The 24,106-nt window shown below is 39.1% G+C and overlaps 1 protein-coding gene across 23 annotated transcripts in view; it reads right to left on the bottom strand.

Annotated features, from left to right (window-relative positions):
• Positions 1–24,106, bottom strand: part of LOC126335720 (uncharacterized) — a 201,009-nt gene that overhangs the window by 155,008 nt on the left and 21,895 nt on the right. For all 23 annotated transcript variants that reach the window (XM_049999282.1, XM_049999192.1, XM_049999333.1 and 20 more), the window contains exon 2: positions 17,193–17,427. In XM_049999282.1, the coding sequence (XP_049855239.1) occupies positions 17,193–17,427 (235 nt within the window). The remainder of the gene's footprint in view (positions 1–17,192; positions 17,428–24,106) is intronic.

Consider the following 24,106-nt stretch of genomic DNA (forward strand, 5'->3'; position numbering starts at 1 on the left):
TTTTGAGCATTGTTGGATACAACCATTGAAGTTTCTAGATGGACAAATATTTATAAAAGAATTTAAGCACACAAAGATGAAGCTCAAATTCATATATTTATGAGAATGACGGCATCAGTAATACTATTAACAATAATCCTAGAAAATTGACCTGCATCATTAGATGTTGCAGGAACAGTAACCAAGAACCCCCATGTAAGAAATTAATTCTTCTTCCGAAAATGTAACTTCAGCGTTATGACTTTTCTCACCTGTTGTTTGCTCTGCATTTATGGGAGATCCTACAAGAAAGTGGACAGTCTAGAAATCTTTAGCAGAAATGAATAAAGCGCAGAACGAGTGATGTGGGGGTGTTCTGATTTATATCACAATAAGACACTTGCGATGCTACTAATTTTCAAAGGTGAATAATAAAGCAATTTTCTTACCACTGTCAGTCACTCTCAGGAATGATTGTCCATTTTCATAAGCTAATTTCAGCTGAGAAACAATTTCTTCTTCGTAAAAAGATTGTCATCCATATCACTGTCCACTATCAGAAATGAAGCTACAAACATGGAACCAGTTTTGAGCAATGTTAAATACGTAATAAGTCAGTAACAATGTGCTGTGGCTTCACACACTTTTGTATTTACATGGTATTGTTTACACTGTCCATAGATTGTAGTATGCGGTATTTAATTCTCTAAGGTTCTGCAGTTTTGCCATCTATTTATACGCAGTATTGTTTTAGATAATTTTTTCATGGTAAATAATTAAAAATTTGGCATTATGGCATTAGGAGCAGATGTGCATATGGTCAACGACATCATCTGACTGAAAAACGAAAAATCGGCAATTTGTCACTTACGTGGTATTGTTTCTTCATCGACAATATGTAGGTGCCTGGAGACAACAGGTAATAAACATCATATCATGAATAGCTGCTGCCTAATGTGAAAGGGTAGTTCCACAGGCCAGGAATGGAATTGTTCAAAACATCCCTGTGGTGAACCTAACAGTGGATTATATTCAGTATCTTGAGGTAGGATAGTCTGGCTGACTCGTACACCATGCACACCTAATGAAGCTGGGAACTTAAAACCAGTTTTAATGCTCATTCCTCTAGCCTCTTTACAGTTACCTGTCACTATCATGCACTTTCTGTGAAACTGGAAAATTAACTAAAAATTAACTAGTTATCCACAAAGCACTAGTCATAGACCTTCACTATAGATGTAATACTATCAATAGGTATTAAAAACAAGGTCAACTTCAAATGACTCTGCCTTGAGGGATGTTGTTCTCTTACGTAAAAAAATTAATAGAACTTTTCTAGGACAATATCCAACATAGTGTGGGAAGAAGTAGGACAGACAAAACATGAAGATATCCACATACATACCATAGGAAATTATGCTTCCAAATAGTATCAAGGCCATCTAAATATATGTAAAAAAAATATTTTAGATGTTGCTTATGAAGGAAACCTGTGTGATATAGTCCCCTCCAGCAGTGTCAAGTTATCAACAGTTAGTACCTCTTGAACCCACACTGAAAATAACTATGGAGCTGCCTGGTTTATAGAATCCAGATAAGGTTAAAGTACCTCGAGAACTTTGGTGGAAAATTCGAGGGACACATATATTTCTACCATCTCAAACACACATTATTTTAAGAATGAGTGGGTGAAAGTGGAACTGTGTCTAATGCACCACGATTATGTGTGTGCAGGAATGGTGTGTATCAGATGGTTGATCGGCGTGGGCAGGTAGACGCAGCACTCACCTCAGAAGTTACACGCCCAGCACAAGGAGCAAAGGCGATGTACTCTGTGATGGTGCTACGTCAGTCATTATTGAGAACAGTTCAAAGTTGTTACAGAAAAGAAAAGACAGTAACTTATCCACTTACTTTCGTGAGGTCCGGATGGTAGACTTGCTAGCGTCTTCTAGATTGTATTTGTTATAAAGTATGCAAGAGTCTCCGTCGAAGCGGTAATTGTTGGGCTTACAAAAATGAATCATTTATATGGTGTATTGCTTGTGGAAGTGAAAATATAGTGAGATTGATTTAAAAGTAACCTGAGTGTACAGAGTTATTTTAAGAGTATAAAAAGTTCCTCCAAGACAGTATCTTATCTTCAGAGAAGAAGTTGGGCAGACAATTGCACCTGGATATCCTGAAAAGAAGATCGGTAAAACAACTCCATGTAAGCTCAATAATAAAGTGGGAGTCGGAGTCTGGCACACCAGCACCACACTGCTCCCTCTAGTCACCGGACATTGCCAGAATGTGGCGACCAAAGTGATCAAGACTCGAAAAGGAGGAATTTTTTGGAGTAAATTGAGACAAGAAGAAGTTGAGAGTTGCCATAGCAACCCTTAATAACAAGATGGAGAAATTGGTTTGTAGGATTTGATTAAGAAGATTTGGGTGTGGGAAGGAAGCAATCTTCACACACGCAGTAACCAGCCACTGCTGACGCAGTAACCAGCCAACATTGCTGGTTGCCGTTTGAGTTGCAGACTTTGTGCCCGCCAACGGCGACACCATGACCAATGTTGGACGCTGCTGGCACCCGTGCTATTCACCAGTGCTGATTCTACACCTCACGGACAAAGCTTAGAACTCTATGCTGGGTGAGCTAAAGACAATAACTATTAGAATGTAAAGTAGTGTGGTCATTATTGACAGAGGTGATTTTTTGAATGATCACAAGGTCAAGAAAAGAATAAAAATATGGAGCAAGAACAATAACCTACAGAAACTTCCGAATTGGGCATGGCCATAAGAATTAGTAGAGAGATCCCAGATTGGACTAAATTAACAAATTTAATAACTGCTCAAATTTCCTTAAGTGAAAAACTAGACGAAGATTCAGCTTCTTTAAGACAAGAACTAAATTCTCCAAATGCTTCAGTAAAGGAAAAAATAGAGGGACAAAATGTAGCTGCAACTGCTCAAATTGACTCCTTGAGAAATGAAATAAGTACAACTTCAAGTGAAAAATTAGAAGCACAGGGTGAAGCTGTAAATTCTAAATTTGAGGTGTTAAATGATAATGTGGAAAATTTATGAGTAGATTTCAAGAATGAATTAAGTAATTCTTTAACTGTACAAATAAATCAAATGTTCATGGACTTTAACCAAAAGCAGGATGATCAATTTCAGCAGTTGACCCACAAATTAAAATTTTATATTGAAGACAAATGTAACAATATATTAGCATCATTTCAAAATGTATGTAATGTTGATGGAAGACATCGAAAAAGTGCAAAGAAGAACAGCATGTTTCATGTTATCGTGCAATAGGGGTGAGAGTGTCACTGATATGATACACAAGTTGGGATGGCAGTACTGAAACAAAGGCGGTTTTCTTTGTGGGGAGCTCTATTTACAAAATTTCAATCACCAACTTTCTCTTCGGAATGCGTAAAAAATGACCACTAAGACAAACAAATGCAAAGAAACTGTGACAGAGATAAAATGGAAAAACCGAAGGTAGGGTGCTGGGAAGGTTAAAAGTCTGCCGCAGAGTGGCTAAAAGTGGGCAGTCCAGCAAGATGTGGACAACAGTCATATGTGAGCCACAGTGACACCAAGGTGGATCCTCACAACGGAGGAGGTAGCCATGTGTTAGCCACATATGGCCAATGCGATGCCAGCAGAGAACCACAGTGTCCCTGTGAGAGGCCCGCATGGAGGTCTTCCACACATTCGTAGTCTCCTTAAGGGCATGCAGTTTGTTGTGTGTACTGAGATTATGCCGTTCCGTCTCCCAAAGTTGAAAAATCTCGTGGCATAATAAAGATTGCACATCAGTTACAGGGGTGCTGATCTTCAGAAGTGGTTTCTGTGTAGCCTGTCGGCAAGTTCATTTCCTGGGATTCCGACGTGGCCTGGGGTCCACACAAACACCATGGAACAACTGGACCGTTCCAGGGCACAGATGGACTCCTGTATGGTCACTACCATAGAATGGCGGGGAGTAGCACTGGTCAATAGATTGTTGGCTGCTCAAGGAGTCAGTACAGAGAAAAAACGACTCGCCATGGCATGACTGGATGCGCTCAAGAGCACAAGAAATGACCGCCAGCTCTGCAGTGAAAACACTGCAGCCTTTTGGCAAGGAGTGCTGTTCAATATGTCCTCCATGTACATACATGAGGCCAATGAGCTATCAATGTAAACCACTTCATGGTCCCAGTACATGTCAAAAATTGATAGGAAGTGACAGCAGAGAGCTGCAGGGTTAACTGAGTCCTTAGGACCATGGGAAAGGTCTATGCGAAGCTTCAGCCTAGGTGTACACCTTGGAGGTGTACGTGAATGGACCTCGAGTATAGGTGGTAAAGGCAAGGACTCCATTTCAGACAGAAGAGATTGGACACAAACCGCAATCTTAAGCCCTGACCTGGGCCTCCGATGTGGGAGATGAACCGCTGTGGATGGGAAAAGGAGACGTTAATTCGGATGAATGTGTGCAACATAAATGACGAGCAGTTGTGCACGCCTAACCTCAATGGAGGGACTCCGGCCTCCACCAGGATGCTGGTCACTGGACTCGTCCTAAAAGCTCATGTTACCAGTCGAACAACACGGTGGTGCACTGGGTTGAGTGAATGCAACGCTGAGGCCGTCACCGAAGCATAGACCAGACACCCGTAGTCAAGGAGGGATTGAACAAGGGCTCTGTAGAGATGCAGCAGTGTAGAGTGATCTGCACTCCAGTTGGTGTTGCTCAGGCAGCGGAGGGCATTGACGTGCTGCCAGCATTTGTGCTTAAGCTGACGAAAATGAGCAAGCCATGTAAATCGGGCTTTGAAAACCAGTACTAAGAATCGATATGTCTCCACTACAGTGACTGGATCATCATTAAGGTAAAGTTCTGGTTCCAGATGAATGGTACGACGCCAACAGAAGTGCATGACACACGACTTCGCAGCTGAAAACTGGAAGCCGTGGGCTAGAGCCCATGACAGCGCCTTGTGGATGGCTCCCTGTAGCTGCGGCTTGGCAACACCAGCACTGGAGGAGCAGTATGAAATGCAGAAGTCATCTGCATACGGAGAAGGTGAGACCATCTGCCCAGATGCCACCCACTCCGATTAGGGGCTCTCCCCATGGGCGCCATCCAGCCACAGTAAAGGCCACCTGGCATGATGGCCATTGCCACCAGTCCTGATGCCCCAGGAAGACAGGCATCTACTCCTTGGCATAGGTGGGGAGTTAACAGCAGGGGGCTCCCACCAAATGGGTACATGACGGCCCCACCACAACAGACTGGCTACCATGCTGGATATTGGGAACAGAGAAAACCAATACTGTCATGGGGGCGAAAGAGGACAGGAGACAACGGAAGAAGAAGACATACCCTGGAAAGTGTCCTTGCCCAAATAGTTGAACTGCAGGTGGAAATACAAAGCTATGACAAGAGGTTCAGGAGATATGGATAACTCATGCACCATGTAAGGCGTCCTTCCTCATATGGCCCAAACTTCTGTAGAATTTGGAAAGTGGAAGGTCAATCCATAAAATGTGACCTGAACTTATAGGGCCGAAAAGCAAGAGACTCCTTTTAGTCACTTCTTGCAACAAGCCTATTCTAACCCCCAGACTTGCAGGAGGATCAGTGACTGGTATCTGTAGACTTTTGACACAGTGATTCCTTTGATCATTACTTGCCGACTTGTTTGGATAACAGGCACTAAATGCAGGCCCGTATTTTGACTGGGCCAGAGGTGGGATTCTTCATATGTGTCAGTCAGGGGACCTGCAGATGGTATAATGTAGCACCAAAACTGGCTGCTTAAAATAACAGCTGGAAATTTAGACAGCTGAAGATGCTTTGATTCGATATTTTGTAAGTTATGGAATCAAGTGACAACTGTTTCACAAATTAATTTTGTACTCCTTAATTATATGACAGAATTCTGTTCTCAGAACCTGAAAGGCTGTGAGTTTCTCACCAGATGGCCTATACTTGAATAACTACTGAGCCGCATATCTGTTTCTAATAGCATAACAATACTCATGATCCCACCAGAGACAAGCAGCCTTCACAGCTGTCTGGAAGAATTTAATACTGATATCTCAGCTGGGTACTGACTCATGCTACTAACGTGATCCATCTATCCATGGACCTTGTCCCACGTTGAAACATAACCAATTGGCAAAAAAGTATAACTGCAGGTGGTTAAAACAATGGACTCACAATCAGGAGTGTAGCAGCCAATCCCATTCATCTAATCTAACTTAGCAAACAAGGAAACCTTTTCCCAACTTTAAATTTCATGCCTGGTTTTTCCTGCAATTTAAAGTCTTCTTTTACTCAGTGCTATACTTTACCCTTGACTATCTGCATACAGTTCAACTTTATAAGTACTGCTGTGCCAGTGAATATATGCACAAAAAAAGCCTCTAGTACTGAGAGGAAACATAATAAATGACTCACAGAGTTTAGATATTACTTACGAATAAACCACACAAAAGAGTTACCAAAACAGATAGTATTTATGAAAATTTAATAAAAATAAACTCTTTTTGTAATCTGTATCAAGTGAAGATAAGATGTATTAAATTTACTTCAGCTGATAATGTTTACACCACTCACAAACATGAGTTTTAAAAATACAATCCATAAATGGATTACAAAAATAATTATATTCCTGGGATATGGTACTTCTTTTCTGGCTGCAATGGAGTTTCAGCACAGTATTAAAACCTCTGAAGAAACAGGGTGCAGTCATCTATATACTGTGGAGCACACTGCTTGTCAGCAGGCCTCTGACTCGTACATGGATCTGTTCAGCCACTGAAATAAAAGGTTGACAAGACCAACCTTGTTCGAAGAATTTCAATGAAGCTCAAAATCTGCAGCATTACACCCAGAACTGAAAATGAAGCCCCAGTTCTGGGTCAAGCAGAAGGCTTGAACCCGAGACTAAAAATTTTCTGTAACAAGCTAGGCTGCAATTTCCTAGATTTGTGCCATACGGTTGACAAATGAAGGGTCTCACTAAATGAGTCACGGATGCAACACATAAAGGCTACAACCCAGATACCTGACAACATGTGGGATACACATAAGGGTTCTTTAGATTAGGCGATTCTCCATCCTGTACAGATGACTCTATTAAAATTTCAGTGATCAGCTACTAAAGCATTTACAATGGAGACACAATTTGAAGCACTTCTATGAGGGGTGTTTGAAAAGTCTGTACAAAAATATAAACTACTTAAAGGTTTGGAGCAAACTTTTTTTATTTTTCAACATAGTCTCCTTTTAGACTAAAACACTTTGTCCTTGTTGATCCCTTCCGAATAACAGGAATTGTCCAAGTCTGCAAAATAGTTATTAGCTGCTGGAATCACCTCCTCGTTTGAATAAAATCTTTGTCCCGCCAGTCATTTCTTCAAATTGGGGAACAAATAGTAGTCTGAGGGAGCCAAATCTGGAGAATGGTGGGAGGGGGGGGGGGGGGAGGGGTGATGTGAAATGAGTTGGACCACAACTGCTAAGGTGTGTGCTGCTGCATTTTCGTGATGGAAAAGTACTTTTCTGCAGTCCAATTGCTGGCGTTTCTCTTGCAGCTCGGTTATCAAATGGCCCAATATAGATGGATAATATTCACCTGTAATAGTTTTACCCTTTTCCAGATAGTCAATGAGGATTATTCCTTGCGAATCCCAAAGGCAGTCGCCATAACCTTTCTGGCCGAAGGAATGTACTCATGTTTCATTCACAGTGACGAAACGACCCTTAAAGTCCTGCGGATCCTTCCTGAACAGCTGCAACGATCCTTGCAACATTTCATACGATTCTATTTTGGGTCAAGCATTGAACCCATCTTGCGGATAGGTCTCTCATGTACAAATGTTTATGCAAAATATTATGCACCCATTCATTCAAGATGCCCACAGCACTATCAATTTCATGCACCTTAACTCTTTTGTCATACATTACCATATCATGGATTTTATCAATGATTTCTGGAGCCGTAACCCCACAGGGCGTTCAGAACGTTCAGCATAACTTATGCCCATATGGCCACTATGAAAATTTTGAAACCACTTATAAGCTGTTCTAATCAAAGGAGCAGAGTCACCTCAATGTTTATCAAGCTTCTTTAGTCTCCTGGGTCATTTTGCCTTTCATAAAGTAATGTTTAATCACTACACAAAATTATTTTTCATCCATTTTTTGACAATCACTCAACTTCCTTGATTCACACGAATGACAAACACAAAGAAATAGACCAATATGGCTGAAACTTGGTGTGTATTCTTTCCAAAGATTCTACTAAACAAACATGAACTTGATACGCGCCCGTGGTGCCATCTCCCAGACTTTGCACGGACTTTTAAAACGCCCCTCGTAACAAGTGGTGAACCTCACATAATACTACCCGGCTAAAACCTGAAACTTTGGAAATTTTGGACGTAAATCGAAGAGTATATCAAAAGATAGGCTAATGGGAAATTGAAATGATGTATACGTTCTGGATGTTTCTGGCGACTAGAGATAGCAATGTGGTGCTGGTATGCCAGACTCACACTCCCACTTTATTATTGAGCTTACGTGGAGTTGTTTCACCAATCTTCTTTTCAGGATAGCCGGCTGTGATTGTCTGCCCAACTCCTTCGCTGAAGATAAGATGGGACTATTTATACTCTTAAAATAACTCCGTACACTCAGGATACTTTTAAACCAATCTCACTATATATTCACCTCCACAAACAAGACACCATAATTCATTCTTGTAAGCCCAACAATTACCGGTCCAACAGATACTCTTACTGACTCAATAACAAATACAATCTAGAAGGCTCTAGCAAGTCCACCATCCAGACCTCACGAAAAAGTGAATGAAAAAGTGTCATTTCTTCTCTTTAACAACATTCAGCTGTTCTCAATAATGACTGACGTAGCACCGTCATGGAGTACGTCGCGTTTGCTCCTTGTGCAGGGTGTATAACTCCTGAAGCAAGTGCTGCAACTACCTGCCCGCGCCCATCAACCGTCCGATACACGCCAGTCCTGCACACACATAATCGTTGCGCAGCAGACACAGTTCCACTTTCACACACTCATCTTTAAAATAACGCATGTTCAAGACGGAGGAAATATGAGTGCCTCTAGAATTTACCCCGAAATTCTCGAGGCACTACAATGTCACAGTAGAAATGAAACTAACCCACAAATATAGAAACTGAAGGTGCATGCACGACTGATTGGGCAAAACTCACTACCAATGGTCAACATAAAGTTCTGACTGGATCCTTCTACTGACTATTAGACTTATTCCGATATGTAAATGAAAACATCAGAGAATACCTCAGCTCACTAGTGCATATATTCCCCGATCATACTCTCATCACTGGAGGAGACTTTAAATATCCAACAAACAACTGGGATAATTACACTTTCACAAATGCTGAGTGTGACAATAAATTCTGCTAAAGATTGTCTTCCCTGAAAGCTGTTTAGAACAGACAGATTGAAAGCCTTCTCATGACAGAAATAAATTAGATGTAATGGAAATAAATAGATTTCACCCATTGGAAGCTGTCCGTGCTGAAACTAGTATCAGTGAGTATGAAGTAGTTTTAGTAACATTGATTAGCAATGCACAATGAGAAACTAAAACATGCACAAAGGCTGACCTTCTATATAAAGAAGCAGTAGGAGAAGTTCTAGATGTTCAGCTCTTGGTAAGAGCAAGAGACGAACTGTAACTCAAATTTAAGAGAATAGTTGACCAAGCACTGGACAGATATACACCTAGAAGAACAGTTCATGATGGGAGACTTTGTAAGGAAATTTCTAAAGAGACTGCATAATATGCAAAACAAACCACAAAAACATAACTACAGAAATGATAAATGAAATGCATTTAGCTATCAAAAGGACAGTGCACAAATCCTTCAGCAACTACTATAGCAGGGTACTGCTGAAAGATCTTTCACAGTTTCACAAAACTTAAATTCTGGTTATGTATGAAATCTGTCAGTGACACCAAGTTAAGTGTCCAGACAGTCATGGATGAAGGAGGAATTGCAACTTAGGATAGCAAAGCAAAAGCAGAAATGCCGAACTCCACTTTCATGTTCAATTATAAAGGAAAATCTATGGGTACTACCTAAGCTTAATTCTCACATCACTGCAAAGATGAGTAATTTAGATATTAAACAACAGAAAATCCAGGATGGATTAATGACAATATTATGAAAAGGATACAATTGCTACTCACCATAAGGCAGAGATGTTGATTTCCAAAGTTTGGCCTCAGCAGCCAGAGACAGTGATCACATGTGTATGAGTTGAGTTTGCATAAATGTGTGTGTGTGTGTGTGTGTGTGTGTGTGTGTGTGTGTGTGTGTGTGTGTGTGTGTGTGTGTGTTTTCTAATTCGGAAGGAGGCCTTTTGGCCGAAAGCTTACCTATTTGACAGTATTTTTGTTGTGCCTATCTGGGACTTAACATCTCCACTATTTGGTGAGTAACAATCTATTTTTTTCATAATATTGTTGATATAGATATTAGTGTCACCATTGTTGAAAACCAACTGATAATATTGAAACTGAATAAAGCTACGGCAGTCTTGAAGGAATCCCTATCAAATTCTATACAGAATCTGTAGTTGCATTAGCCCCTCTTTTAACCATAATATACTGTACATCCCTCAAATAAATAACTGCACCCAACAGTTGAGAGAAAATCCATGTCATACTTGTTTACAAGGAGAATAGCAGCAGTGACCCATCTGGCTCAGTACCACACCAATGCTTAGTGAGATTATGATCATGTGAGGAATCAAAAATATTTGAGACTGGATTGAGAATGTCTTGATAGGGAGGACACAGTGTGTTATGCAGGATGGAGAATCATTGCTAGATGTAGAATAACTTCAGGTGTTTCTCAGGGATGTGTGTTTCTGTACACGTTGTACATTATAAATCTATAATTTTTTATGACTTACTGGTTATGCGCAAGTCTTTCAAATGGATGCCACTTTGGCAATTTGCTTGTCCGTAGCTATCATAGTTATCCAACCAGGGAAAGGGGACTTACAGTTTGACATGGAATCCCAACCAGGTGTCATTAATGGTTACTCCCTCACTTCAATGAGAGGTGATGGCTGGATTAAAGGTGGGCTGCAGTTTTTTGTGATTCATCCAGGATTCCATCCCTTGAGTTCTCAGTTCTGAGGTATGTGCTTTACCGCTAGACCACCAGCCCCAACACGTTGTATGTTATTGAACTGGCAGATAAAGATAATAGTTATGTAAGACAAAAACATACTATCTTACAGACAAAAAAATGCTATCCTATAAGTAAAATATCAATGACACACAATTGGAATTGGTAAACTCTACAAATACCTGGATGTAACAATTTTTAGGGACATAAAGGTCACGTGGGTGGCAGATTTTTATTCCTGTCACAAGTGGGGCATATCCATATCATACGGTCCCTTCCCTACAGCCTAGGCCTTCGTGGCAAACGAATCTGCTCCAGTCCTGAATCCCTGAACCATTACACCAACAACCTGAAAACAGCTTTCGCATCCTGCAACTACCCCGGCCTGGTACAGAAGCAAATAACCAGAGGCACTTCCTCATCCCCTCAAACCCGGAACCTCTCACAGAAGAACGCCAAAAGTGCCCCACTTGTGACAGGATACTTCCCGGGACTGGATCAGACTCTGAATGTGGCTCTCCAGCAGGGATACGACTTCCTAAAATCCTGCTCCGAAATGAGATCCATCCTTCATGAAATCCTCCCCACTCCACCAAGAGTGTCTTTCAGCCGTCCACCTAACCTTCGTAACCTCTTGGTTCATCCCTATGAAATCCCCAAACCACCTTCCCTACCCTCTGGCTCCTACCCTTGTAACCGCCCCCGGTGTAAAACCTGTCCTATGCACCCTCCCACCACCACCTACTACAGTCCTGTAACCCGGAAGGTGTACACGATCAAAGGCAGAGCCACGTGTGAAAGCACCCATGTGATTTACCAACTGACCTGCCTACACTGTGACGCTTTCTATGTGGGAATCACCAGCAACAAACTGTCCATTCGCATGAATGGACACAGGCAGACAGTGTTTGTTGGTAATGAGAATCACCCTGTGGCTAAACATGCCTTGGTGCATGGCCAGCACATCTTGGCACAGTGTTACACTGTCCGGGTTATCTGGATACTTCCCAGCAACACCAACCTATCCGAACTCCGGAGATGGGAACTTGCCCTTCAATACATCCTCTCTTCTCGTTATCCACCAGGCCTCAATCTCCGCCAATTTCAAGTTGCCGCCACTATACCTCACCTGTCATTCAGCATCATCTTTGCCTCTGCACTTTTGCCTCGACTGACATCTCTGCCCAAACTCTTTGCCTGTAAATATGTCTGCTTGTGTCTGTATATGTATGGATGGATATATGTGTGTTGTGTGTGTGCGCACGCGAGTCTATACCTATCATTTTTTCCCCCTAAGGTAAGTCTTTCCGCTCCCGAGATTGGAATGACTCCTTACCCTCTCCCTTAAAACCCACATCCTTTCGTCTTTCCCTCTCCTTCCCTCTTTCCTGAAGAAGCAACCGTTGGTTGCGAAAGCTAGAAATTTTGTGTGTGTGTTTGTGTGTTATTTTATTGTGCCTATCTACCGGCGCTTTCCCGTTTGGTAAGTCTTGGAATCTTTGTTTTTAATATGATATTCAGTATAAATTCATATATTTGTTTTGCATTTTATTACTTGTTTGAGGTACTTCTTGTTTGATGTACAGCAGATGGAATTCATCATCTGATGTCCCTATGTCACAGCAGGTGCTGTATGAAGCTACCAACCGTGCACGGACTGTCTAGGAAGGCCCTGGAATACTCTTTTACAAGAGTAATCAATAAATATTCAAGATAATAATGTCAACAATGTTGATGTTGAAAGTCTTGTAAAGTCTGAAGTCAGTCGGAGCTAAGTATGTACACGATTTACATTTGTATCCAAGCATACAATAATATCCATTGCCACAGTCCACTTAAAATTACTTCAGTTCACAAAGTAATTTTAATTGGAGTAAACACATAGTCATTGAAAATCATTTTAAAAAGGATTACCATTAGAAAATTAACAATTGACTTCAATTGGAGGAACAAACCCTTATGAAACATTTAATACATTTCTAAGATACTAAATTATGGAGAAGAACTGCATAGCTGTTTGTATCACTTGATACAGGTAATCTGGAAAATTGAGACCATACCAACAGAACTGAAAGAATCATTAATAGCCCTAACACATAAAAAGGAGACAGGGAAGACTTCAGAAACTACAAGGGAATATCACTAGTTAAAACACCAATAAGATTTTACCTTGTTTATATGCAGAAAATATAATTTGGGATTATCAAACTGGTTTTCGCACAAACAGATCCACTTCTGACAGTAAGATGATGAAGAAGAAGAAATTTGACAATATATTTGCAATCAGAACAATAAATGAAAAAGTATGGAACTGTAAACAAAAAATATATTACTTGTTTATTGATTTTATGAAAGTTTTTGACTCCTTTCATAGGCAAAGCATGTGGAATGTAGCAATGGGCTTGAGATTTCCAATTAAATTTACAAATCTTTATTAAATGTTCTTGGATGATAACATATGCAAGGTTTTGCTAAACTGAGTAAGATCTGTCCATTTTACAAATAAAACTGGACTAAGAGAGGGAGACACTCTGTCTTGACTCCTTTTTAATGCGGCCTTGGAGAGAGTTGTATGAAAACTCAAACTATTACCTGTAGTGATGCTCCAAAGAAATAAAGTTAAGGTTTTAGTGTATGCAGATGATATAGTGCTCATTGGAAAAAGTGTAACAGAAATTAGACAGTTATTTCTGGATCTCATAGAAGATGCATGCATACTTGGCCTAAAATTGAATGATAAAATAAAATACATGTTACTTCAAAGATACAGAGATGAACAAGATGACCAATTGTATATAATAACTGACAAACATAAATTCAAATGCAATGAACATATCAAATTTCTGGGTGCAAAGTTAGACAAATGAAATCAGAGGGAAGGTGAAGTGAAATTGAAGCTGCAAATTGCTAATAGAGTCTACTACTCCACAAAAAAACTTGTAGGCTCTAAACTACTGATAAGGAAAATTAAAATGAAGCTACATACACAAAATCATCAGACCAGTCCTAAAATACAAAGCAGAAACATGGAGTTTAACTAAAATGGATAACACCAGTTACACCTAGTCGAAATCAAAGTTTACAGGAAAGTGTCTGCTCCATACTATGATAATGAACCAAAAAGGTGGAACAGAAGACACAAAACAAACATCCACATGCTACCACAACAAGCAACAATCACGTGCATAATAAATTCCAGAAGACTTCAATGGACAGGCCATCTGATGAGAATGAAAGAGGATCAAATGATTTCCAGAAGAATACTCTTTGCCATCCAAACCCTTTCGGAATCATCAGTGTGAGGACACCAATGGAGCATTGAGGTATAAAGTTTCCACTACAGTTTTTCACCCATGATATACTTGCTTGGAAGCATATGTACAGTTGACAAATTATGCTATTTCAGAAATACAGCACTCTTGGCAGGTAGACTGTTGCCACTGTATGGAAAGTACGTATTCTGAAATGATTTTCTGCAATATGAAAGAAAAGTTTATTTATCATCTTGTGAAATTTATGCATCTGGGTATAAAATACAAGGTACAGTTTGAATCACTTAATGAAAATAATGTTTATATCAGCAAGCTATAAAGGAGATTGTATTAATGGATGTGAAGAGTCTGGTAAAGATAAAAGTAATACTGTGAATGAGTCATGCTGTGTATAACTTAAATTAAAATAGTCAAGAACCCAAGGACTGGTCTGAATGCTACAGTGTCATACTTAGCGTGTTCTTATTGGAAGTGGTACACCCTTCCTCTCCTTAGTAGAGAGTATTATGGTTACACTCATCAACATTGGTAGTATCTGCAACTGAACTGGAGTCAAGGTGGCAACAAGTTAGAGAACTCGATAGTGATTCCGGTCCTAATCATCAGCCATTTGACATCTATTGCAGAATGAAGGCCCTCTCTACACTTTTCCATCCATTTTATTTAGCTATATGCATCCATTTCACCATAGCATGTCTTCCAGTGCTATCTTCTCATCTTGGTCTTTTCTCATCACATGGAATGTAGAAAAGGACTGCTTTGTTTCAACTGGTTACATGCCCCAACCACACCCATTTCATTTCCTTTAAGTGCATGGCTATGACATCTACTTCAGCCTGTTCTTTCATCCGTTTGTTTTCCTGCCTCACCTAGTAATTCTCAATACACATCTCACTGCTGATCAGTGAACATCCCTTGCGCTGATCATAAATTTTCTGTTTCAGATACATCTGAAGATTAGTCTAGATTACCCTGCTTAGGTTACCAAAAGCACTCCAGGTCATTTTTGCTCTTCTATTTATCTTTTTCCTTGTCCACCTAGACTTTGTCTAGCCTAAATATAAAATGTTTTCTATTGCTTCATTGTTAAGTCTTTTCTTTTTTTTTTTTTTTTTTTGCTCCACTGTTTATTTACTATTTTAGTCTTATTGTAATTGATTTTTAAGTCAAGTTTATAATTTGCAATATTACATTTCCCTATTTTGTCATTTGTTGTTATAGTTTATCCACACTTGATGCAAACTGTAGAACGTCTTCAGCAAAACAAAGGTGGTTCAGGATTGCTGTATTCATATATATTAATTTTTTCACTTTAAACAGCTTTTAAATTTTCTCTGGGACTGTTGAGATTAATGACATGGCATCTCTGATCCTGGCTCCTTGTACCAGATCTATTTCTTACAACCCAAGAAGTGTAATGGATGTTGTAGAATTTAGGTATATGTTCTCACTGTGTTAAGACAGGTTGACTAATAACTTATTTCTCAATGTCCACCTTCAGAAAAGACTGTTTACAGCAGATTTGCAGAATTTCCCACAGGTCGCACTTCTGTTAGCGATAAGTTTTGTTAAATTCAGCCAACGTAGTTCATTGTTCCAAAATACATCAATGCTCTGTGCAACACATCTGAAGAGATTGGCATGTGACTTACTGTGATATAGAGGGTTTCCTTAGGTGTTTCAAAGACTGCTGCACATTTGAAAATTTAGCTGTGGAAAAGATCTGTTCCAGAATCTGTTCCACACAATCCAATCAGAGCTCAGAAACACTAAAAAAATTCAACTGAAAAAAATGCAAAAACCCATACACAATGTTGTAACAGGAGGCGAATCTAGGATATGAAACTATTTAGAATAGTTCATTTGTGAAGACTTCCAAGTGGACCTCCATGCCATGTTCCACCATTGCATGCAGCAAGCACAGTAATGTTTTTCACTGCTTTGTCTCTCGATTTTAGTAAATTAGTAACTGAAAAATCAGTTATGTTGGATATGACACGACCAGTGTTGGAGGATCAAAGAACAGTTAATTCTGAGTGGTAGACAATAATTTATTTGTCACAAGTCATTGGCGATATCGAGGAAAACTACCATAAATGTCACCTCATTCTTCATTCTAACATCAGCTGTCAAACAACAAATCAAACAGTTTATCATTTGACAGAGAAAAACATTAAGACAATGTCTCCTTGCCTCTATATTCACTGGATTTATTGCTTAACAAGCTCTTTTCACTCCCTCAAGTCAAACATACAATGCACAGCCAGCAGTTTTCGTTACTTCAAGAAGCTGTTAAATCTATCCAAAATCATAATTTTACAAGTACAACATCAGTGTGAAAAAAATGTTTCCAGAAATGGTTTGAACATCTGCAAAAGTGTACACATTATAAAACAGAAAATTATTCGAAAAATAAAATGGTCTGCACCAAAAAAAATATTTTTTTCATTGTTTTTGTAAAAACTTGCAAGAGAGCACTTATACACAGCTCAAATCATGTAAAATCTGCTCAATTCTGCAAACTACTATAGCTGTAAAACTTCTTTTTCATGTGAGAGGTTGTGTACAGCATGATTTCTTGCAAAGATAGTAACACTGCATGCTCTAGTTACAATCACTCAATGAATAACCCAAGATGATCCACTATTTCTATAATTGAAGAAGTGAAACATATATTCTGCGTGAAATTAACAACTGGTTTAGGGCACAATTTTGTCAATAAATTAAAAAAAATACCTTGAACTTGCTGCAGTGATTTCTCACCCACTGTATTAACGTCATTAGTGGCCACATTTGGACATTTCCTTCTTGGAACTTTTCTCTGGACTTCCTTATATTTGTTAATGCCTCCATATTTCGATTTTTTAAAAAGTTGACTGCCTCTAACTGGACGCAATTTTCTCTTGTCGAGAGTTGCAGTCTGTCCGGTAAGATATTTATAAGGAATATCTTCATTCACTGATTTTGCACTCTGAGGAAAAAAGAAAAAAATCACCTATGATAAACATTATTTGCAACATTTATTCTGAATATAAAATATTAGTGATGGTTTCCATTACCTCCACAATTACTACTCAGGCATCCTCTAAAATTGTGTCAGTGCCAATTTTTTTTACTATTGTAACAACTTTGATACTTAAACATGTCTGGTTTCATTTATGGAACAATTTAGTTTTTAATGACACTCGAAAGCTCTTGGAAAGATGAGTACATTGATATAATGCTAAAGTATCTATGAATATAACAAATTTGAGATTTGCACTGTAAGCACTACCAAGTGGTCCTCCATGCCATGTTCCATCATTACATGCAGCAAGCACAGTAATGTTATTCACTGCTTTTTCTCTCGATTTTAGTAAATTCCTCAAAAACTTTTACCAAAAAAATTCAATACTAACATCACACATTCATGTTTCCCAGAACATTAAAACATTGTACCACCACATGTTGGTGGGCAGGATAACTGCTTTGCTTCTGAAGTGCAAAATATACTTGTTTGCAAGCTGATAACAACTTAAAAGGAATCTCTTCCCTGCATAGTTAGTTGAATGATTTTACATTAATTGGTAACCTTGTAATAAACTTAGTGTAACATATAACTTTTTCCAAGAACAACTGCAGATGTGTATCGTTGGAAGGCTTCATAATCTTGATGTGGTCATCAGTTGAACACAACCGTAGTACTCCAATTCTTCTTTAAAAAAATCTGCTCTTATTACACTGATTTCTTGAATTGCTCAAACCAAAATGCACAAATTATCTATGTGCTGCTGTTGGGTTGCACATGTTACGTAGATGATGTCTATGACCTTGATGCATGCCAGAATTTTGTATTGGAGTTACAGCATATACTGCTGAAATATAGCCGGAACACTGCCCATATCAAACAGTAACTGTAAGTATTTACACAGACAAAATCATACGTTAATTAACCTGTGTTCTTGCAACTCTGCATCTAGAGAAAGTTGAAGACATGTGACCACAAGTCTACGTAATAAAAAATATGCATCATCTACAAGTTTCAATACCATCTCTTCCAGCCAAGAAATAGAATAAATGACAACTAATGGTTTTACTTTTTATTTTGTTATAGAATTGGCTACCTGCAAACAAACAAAATGTCACTCAATTTCTTCATCTTTACTTCAGAGGCTGCCTATGAATTAATTGGTTTGTTTGCTTCTTGTGTTTGCAGAATATCTAGTTTGGTTTATCGATGTCTGTCACTATGAATTAGACTGATAAAGCATGATAATATTATGATTGTTAGGAGAAAGACCAATTGCATTTGCATCAAAGACCCTTTCACGACTGTAATGAAACTATTCACAGAAGACACTTGTTATCAATTAGCTCACAAAAAAAGTTACTACATTTACCTCTACAGAGACCAGTTCCATTTGTTGAGAAACCATATGCTACTGATAGCTAAAATTTCTTGACTGTGATATTATGAGACATGCAAAATAAACAGCGGCTATAGCAATGGGCATTTTTCTTAAACTTATAATTACAACACTGACTTGTATGTTACCAGATAGCATGTCTACACAAATGCCTTTACAAACTACATAACCATGCATTCTGACTGTTAATAAAGCACAGAGAACTGCAGTAAAGAACCTGTCACCCCACTGCTTTAAACAGACACCAAAACTGTGCAGAATGTAGTGTAGACCTATAGCTCAGTACCAGAGTAAAATTGGGCACTGAAAGACAGTGAATAGCATGAAAAATTGTGTTCCCAGTCTATCATGACTTCAGTAAGTGACATTTTAATTGCACTAATGGAAGGAGTAAAGGTAATCACTCACTATATATAGGGTGTCCCACAAAGGGTTTACAGTGTAATATTGATACCCTGATCCAATTGTGATTATATGGTACTCTCAGAACTAAGGTTTACAGACATTGCTTTTGTTTCTATTCTGTTGCCAGTAACTACATGTAAATAACAGGAAAGCTGGACACTCGGCCTTGGACCAAAGAAAGTGGGAAAGTTGATTTTAAAGTGTTCCTGAAAAATGAAAACATGAAAGAAGTGCAGAGACAATGGTGAGCAGAGTATGATATGCACAGCCATCAAGTGTAACAATAACGAAATTATGCAACAAATGTGAGGCAGAAAAAAATCAGCAGCAAATGAAGGAGGGATGGATGCTGTAGTATAAGCTTTCACAAAGTCGTCAAAGAAGTACAAACGGCAAGCTGTGTGTAAAGCAGGTGTAAGCAAATCGAGTGTTCACTGCATTTTAGAGCAAGTAAATTGGAGACCCTACATTCCCAAGTTGCTTTACATGATGAATAAAGATAGTCCGGATATGTGCCTCAAATTTTGTCAATGGATTTCGAGTAATGAACAGCTAACCGACATCATTGTTTCGTCTGATGAGGCTACTTTTAAATACAATGGACCTATCAATTGCCATATTGGCATGTTCTGGGCAAGAAATAATCGACATGTTACAGAAGATAAACTGAAAGAAGCAGAGGTTGTACAGAGTTTCAGGGAGAGCATAAGGGGACAACTGACAGGAATCGGGGAAAGAAATACAGAAGAAGAAGAATGGGTAGCTCTGAGGGATGAAGTAGTGAAGGCAGCAGAGGATAAAGTAGGTAAAAAGATGAGGGCTGCTAGAAATCCTTGGGTAACAGAAGAAATATTGAATTTAATTGATGAAAGGAGAAAATATAAAAATGCAGTAAATGAAGCAGGCAAAAAGGAATACAAACGTCTCAAAAATGAGATCGACAGGAAGTGCAAAATGGCTAAACAGGGATGGCTAGAGGACAAATGTAAGGATGTAGAAGCTTGTATCATGAGGGGTAAGATAGATACTGCCTACAGGAAAATTAAAGAGACCTTTGGAGAGAAGAGAACCATGTGTATGAATATCAAGAGCTCAGATGGCAACCCAGTTCTAAGCAAAGAAGGGAAGGCAGAAAGGTGGAAGGAGTATATAGAAGGTTTATACAAGGGTGATGTACTTGAGGACAATATTATGGAAATGGAAGAGGATGTAGATGAAGACGAAATGGGACATATGATACTGCGTGAAGAGTTTGACAGAGCACTGAAAAACCTGAGTCGGAACAAGGCCCCGGAGTAGACAACATTCCATTAGAACTACTGAAGGCCTTGGGAGAGCCAGTCATGACAAAACTCTACCAGCTGGTCAGCAAGATGTATGAGACAGGCGAAATACCCTCAGACTTCAAGAAGAATATAATAATTCCAATCCCAAAGAAAGCAGGTGCTGACAGATGTGAAAATTACCGAACTATCAGTTTAATAAGTCACAGCTGCAAAATACTAACGCGAATTCTTTACAGACGAATGGAAAAACTGGTAGATGCGGACCTCGGGGAGGATCAGTTTGGATTCCGTCGAAATGTTGGAACACGTGAGGCAATACTGACCTTACGACTTATCTTAGAAGAAAGATTAAGAAAAGGTAAACCTACGTTTCTAGCATTTGTAGACTTAGAGAAAGCTTTTGACAATGTTGACTGGAATACTCTTTTTCAAATTCTTAAAGTGGCAGGGGTAAAATACAGGGAGCGAAAGGCTATTTACAATTTGTACAGAAACCAGACGGCAGTCATAAAAGTCGAGGGGCATGAAAGGGAAGCTGTGGTTGGGAAAGGAGTGAGACAGGGTTGTAGCCTCTCCCCGATGTTATTCAATCTGTATATTGAGCAAGCAGTAAAGGAAACAAAAGAAAAATTTGGAGTAGGTATTAAAATTCATGGAGACGAAGTAAAAACTTTGAGGTTCGCTGATGACATTGTAATTCTGTCAGAGACGGCAAAGGACTTGGAAGAGCAGTTGAACGGAATGGACAGTGTCTTGAAAGGAGGATATAAGATGAACATCAACAAAACCAAAACGAGGATAATGGAATGTAGTCAAATTAAATCGGGTGATGCTGAGGGAATTAGATTAGGAAATGAGACACTTCAAGTAGTAAAGGAGTTTTGCTATTTAGGAAGTAAAATAACTGATGATGGTCGAAGTAGAGAGGATATAAAATGTAGACTGGCAATGGCAAGGAAAGCGTTTCTGAAGAAGAGAAATTTGTTAACATCGAATATAGATTTAAGTGTCAGGAAGTCATTTCTGAAAGTATTTGTATGGAGTGTAGCCATGTATGGAAGTGAAACATGGACGATAACTAGTTTGGACAAGAAGAGAATAGAAGCTTTCGAAATGTGGTGCTACAGAAGAATACTGAAGATAAGGTGGATAGATCACGTAACTAATGAGGAGGTATTGAATAGGATTGGGGAGAAGAGAAGTTTGTGGCACGACTTGACTAGAAGAAGGGATCGGTTGGTAGGACATGTTTTGAGGCATCAAGGGATCACAAATTTAGCGTTGGAGGGCAGCGTGGAGGGTAAAAATCGTAGAGGGAGACCGAGAGATGAGTACACTAAGCAGATTCAGAAGGATGTAGGTTGCAGTAGGCACTGGGAGATGAAGCAGCTTGCACAGGATAGAGTAGCATGGAGAGCTGCATCAAACCAGTCTCAGGACTGAAGACAACAACAACAACAACAACAACAACAGAAGAATGAGCTGTTAATCTACCTGTGTTATCAGTGTGGTGTGGTATGCCTGTCAGAGGACTTGTAGGGCCATTCTTTTTTAAGGGAAGACAGAAACCAGTGCCCAGGGAGACCCAAGAAGCGTTGGAGGGATGGCCTCCGTGAAGATTTAAACCAAATCTCAATAGATATGGATGGATGGTGGATACCAGCAACAGATAGAATACAATGGAGGAGGAAACTTGCAGAAGTGTGTGGTCCACTGGTTGTGATCATGGAGAAGAAGAAGAAGAAGAAGAAGAAGAAGAAGAAGAAGAAGGAGGAGGAGGAGGAGGAGGAGGAGGAGACAGAACACCATCACATTGCCATCATGACATGCAGCAATTCCTGGATGAAACATTTAACAAAGTGTTGAGTTTCCACTCACATCTCACAATTTAATGCCATTACTTCTTTCTGCAGGGAAGTCTGAAGGACACTGTCTATGCCACGAAGGCACGTACGCTGGATGACATGAGTGAGGCACTTGTGAATGTCTGTGAATCCATTCCAAAGGTAATCATAACATGTGTATTGATCTGTTCTGCAGCGATGTAGATGCTGTATTGCAGCCTATGGAGGACATTTTGAACATCTTCAACAGTAAAACAGCGTCATCATCAGTAATGTTGTGACCACATATAAAACTAAAAAATTTCATAGTTTTTGTTATTTTTGTTTGAATTATTGAAGTTCAAACAGAGTAAATCCCTTTGTGGGACATCTTTTAGTTATGGAGTTGAGGAGTCACATGGCAATCTCATTTCAGCACACAACACATAAGAGAGTCTGTGGAGTTTGGAAAATTGGGTTTTGGGCTGGGTCGTGGACCTGGATAGATGGATGGGTGGATGGACAGATGGATAGGTAGATAGATGGACAGACAGACAGACAGACAGACAGACAGACAGATTCAGAGATGATATTCAGAATAAATGTTATGATGTGTAAGACTGTAATTAGCCATTTACAGGATTGTAGCTGACTAGTTCTATTCATTGTTTCCTTTATAGTGCAGAAGGAGAAGCAACTTTAATTTGGATAAATTCTGCAGTCTGTCAAATACTATTTCCCAGGAAAACTTTTAAAAGAGTTATACAGCTGTGTATTTCACACCTTTCTATGCCAAATTTCAAATTTAGATTTACTTGAGGGAAGTGCACATTTTTTTTTTTTTTTTTTTTCTTATTACGATATTGTGAATATACATATTACTCCCAAACTGCATTGCATTATTGACAAGAAAATTCATCAGGGAATAAATGATTTGTGAGGCCATGGTTAATCTTCCCAACTACATAAATAGATTTCTGCAAGATGTAAGAGTCTGAAATCAACACGCAATTTTCATTATTTTCCTTCGTGCAAAATGTTATAGAAAGCAACGAGTTATCTCAGAATACTATTCCATTGCATATTGCTGAGTAAAATATGCAAAATATGTTAACTTACTGATTTCTGTGTCTAAAAGTTGTACTCTTATGGCAAAAGTAGCTGAGCTTAAATGTATCAGTGGGTCTACTATACAGTTTTTCCTTTTTACTGCTACATTACACTGAAAGGATATAGGGCATTTCTGAGAAACAGGATGAGCTGCATTTTAAAAGTAAGCCATTTGAACAAAACCAGATGATTACTTTAACAAAATTCTCATTCACTATTTTCTTAGTTAATGCTTGTTTTCCCAACTTGACAACAATAATTGTACAACTTGTAAAAATGATTAATTCTGGCTCTCAATTCAGATAAAATGGTAGACATTAACACAGACCAAGGCTAGCAGTGGGTGCATGATCAGACAAAGCAGACCGTCCACTGTGGTTTCTGCTCATGCAGATGACATCACAGTGTAACTTTTCGCATCCTGTTTCTTAAATAGGATTTAAACCAGCCATGTGCTAACCAATATATGTCATAAAACATTAATATTTGAAATTCAAATAGTGAATGGCTAATCATTTAGTTGCTACATAGGCAGGTGACAACCCTTAAGTAAACTGCCTCCTAAAAACAGATGTCAGTAAAAGCAGTGTCTGTGGAAGGCTACGATCTGGGTTTGAGCT

This window comes from Schistocerca gregaria, chromosome 1 (assembly GCF_023897955.1).
Source record: "Schistocerca gregaria isolate iqSchGreg1 chromosome 1, iqSchGreg1.2, whole genome shotgun sequence".
Lineage (NCBI taxonomy): Eukaryota > Metazoa > Arthropoda > Insecta > Orthoptera > Acrididae > Schistocerca > Schistocerca gregaria.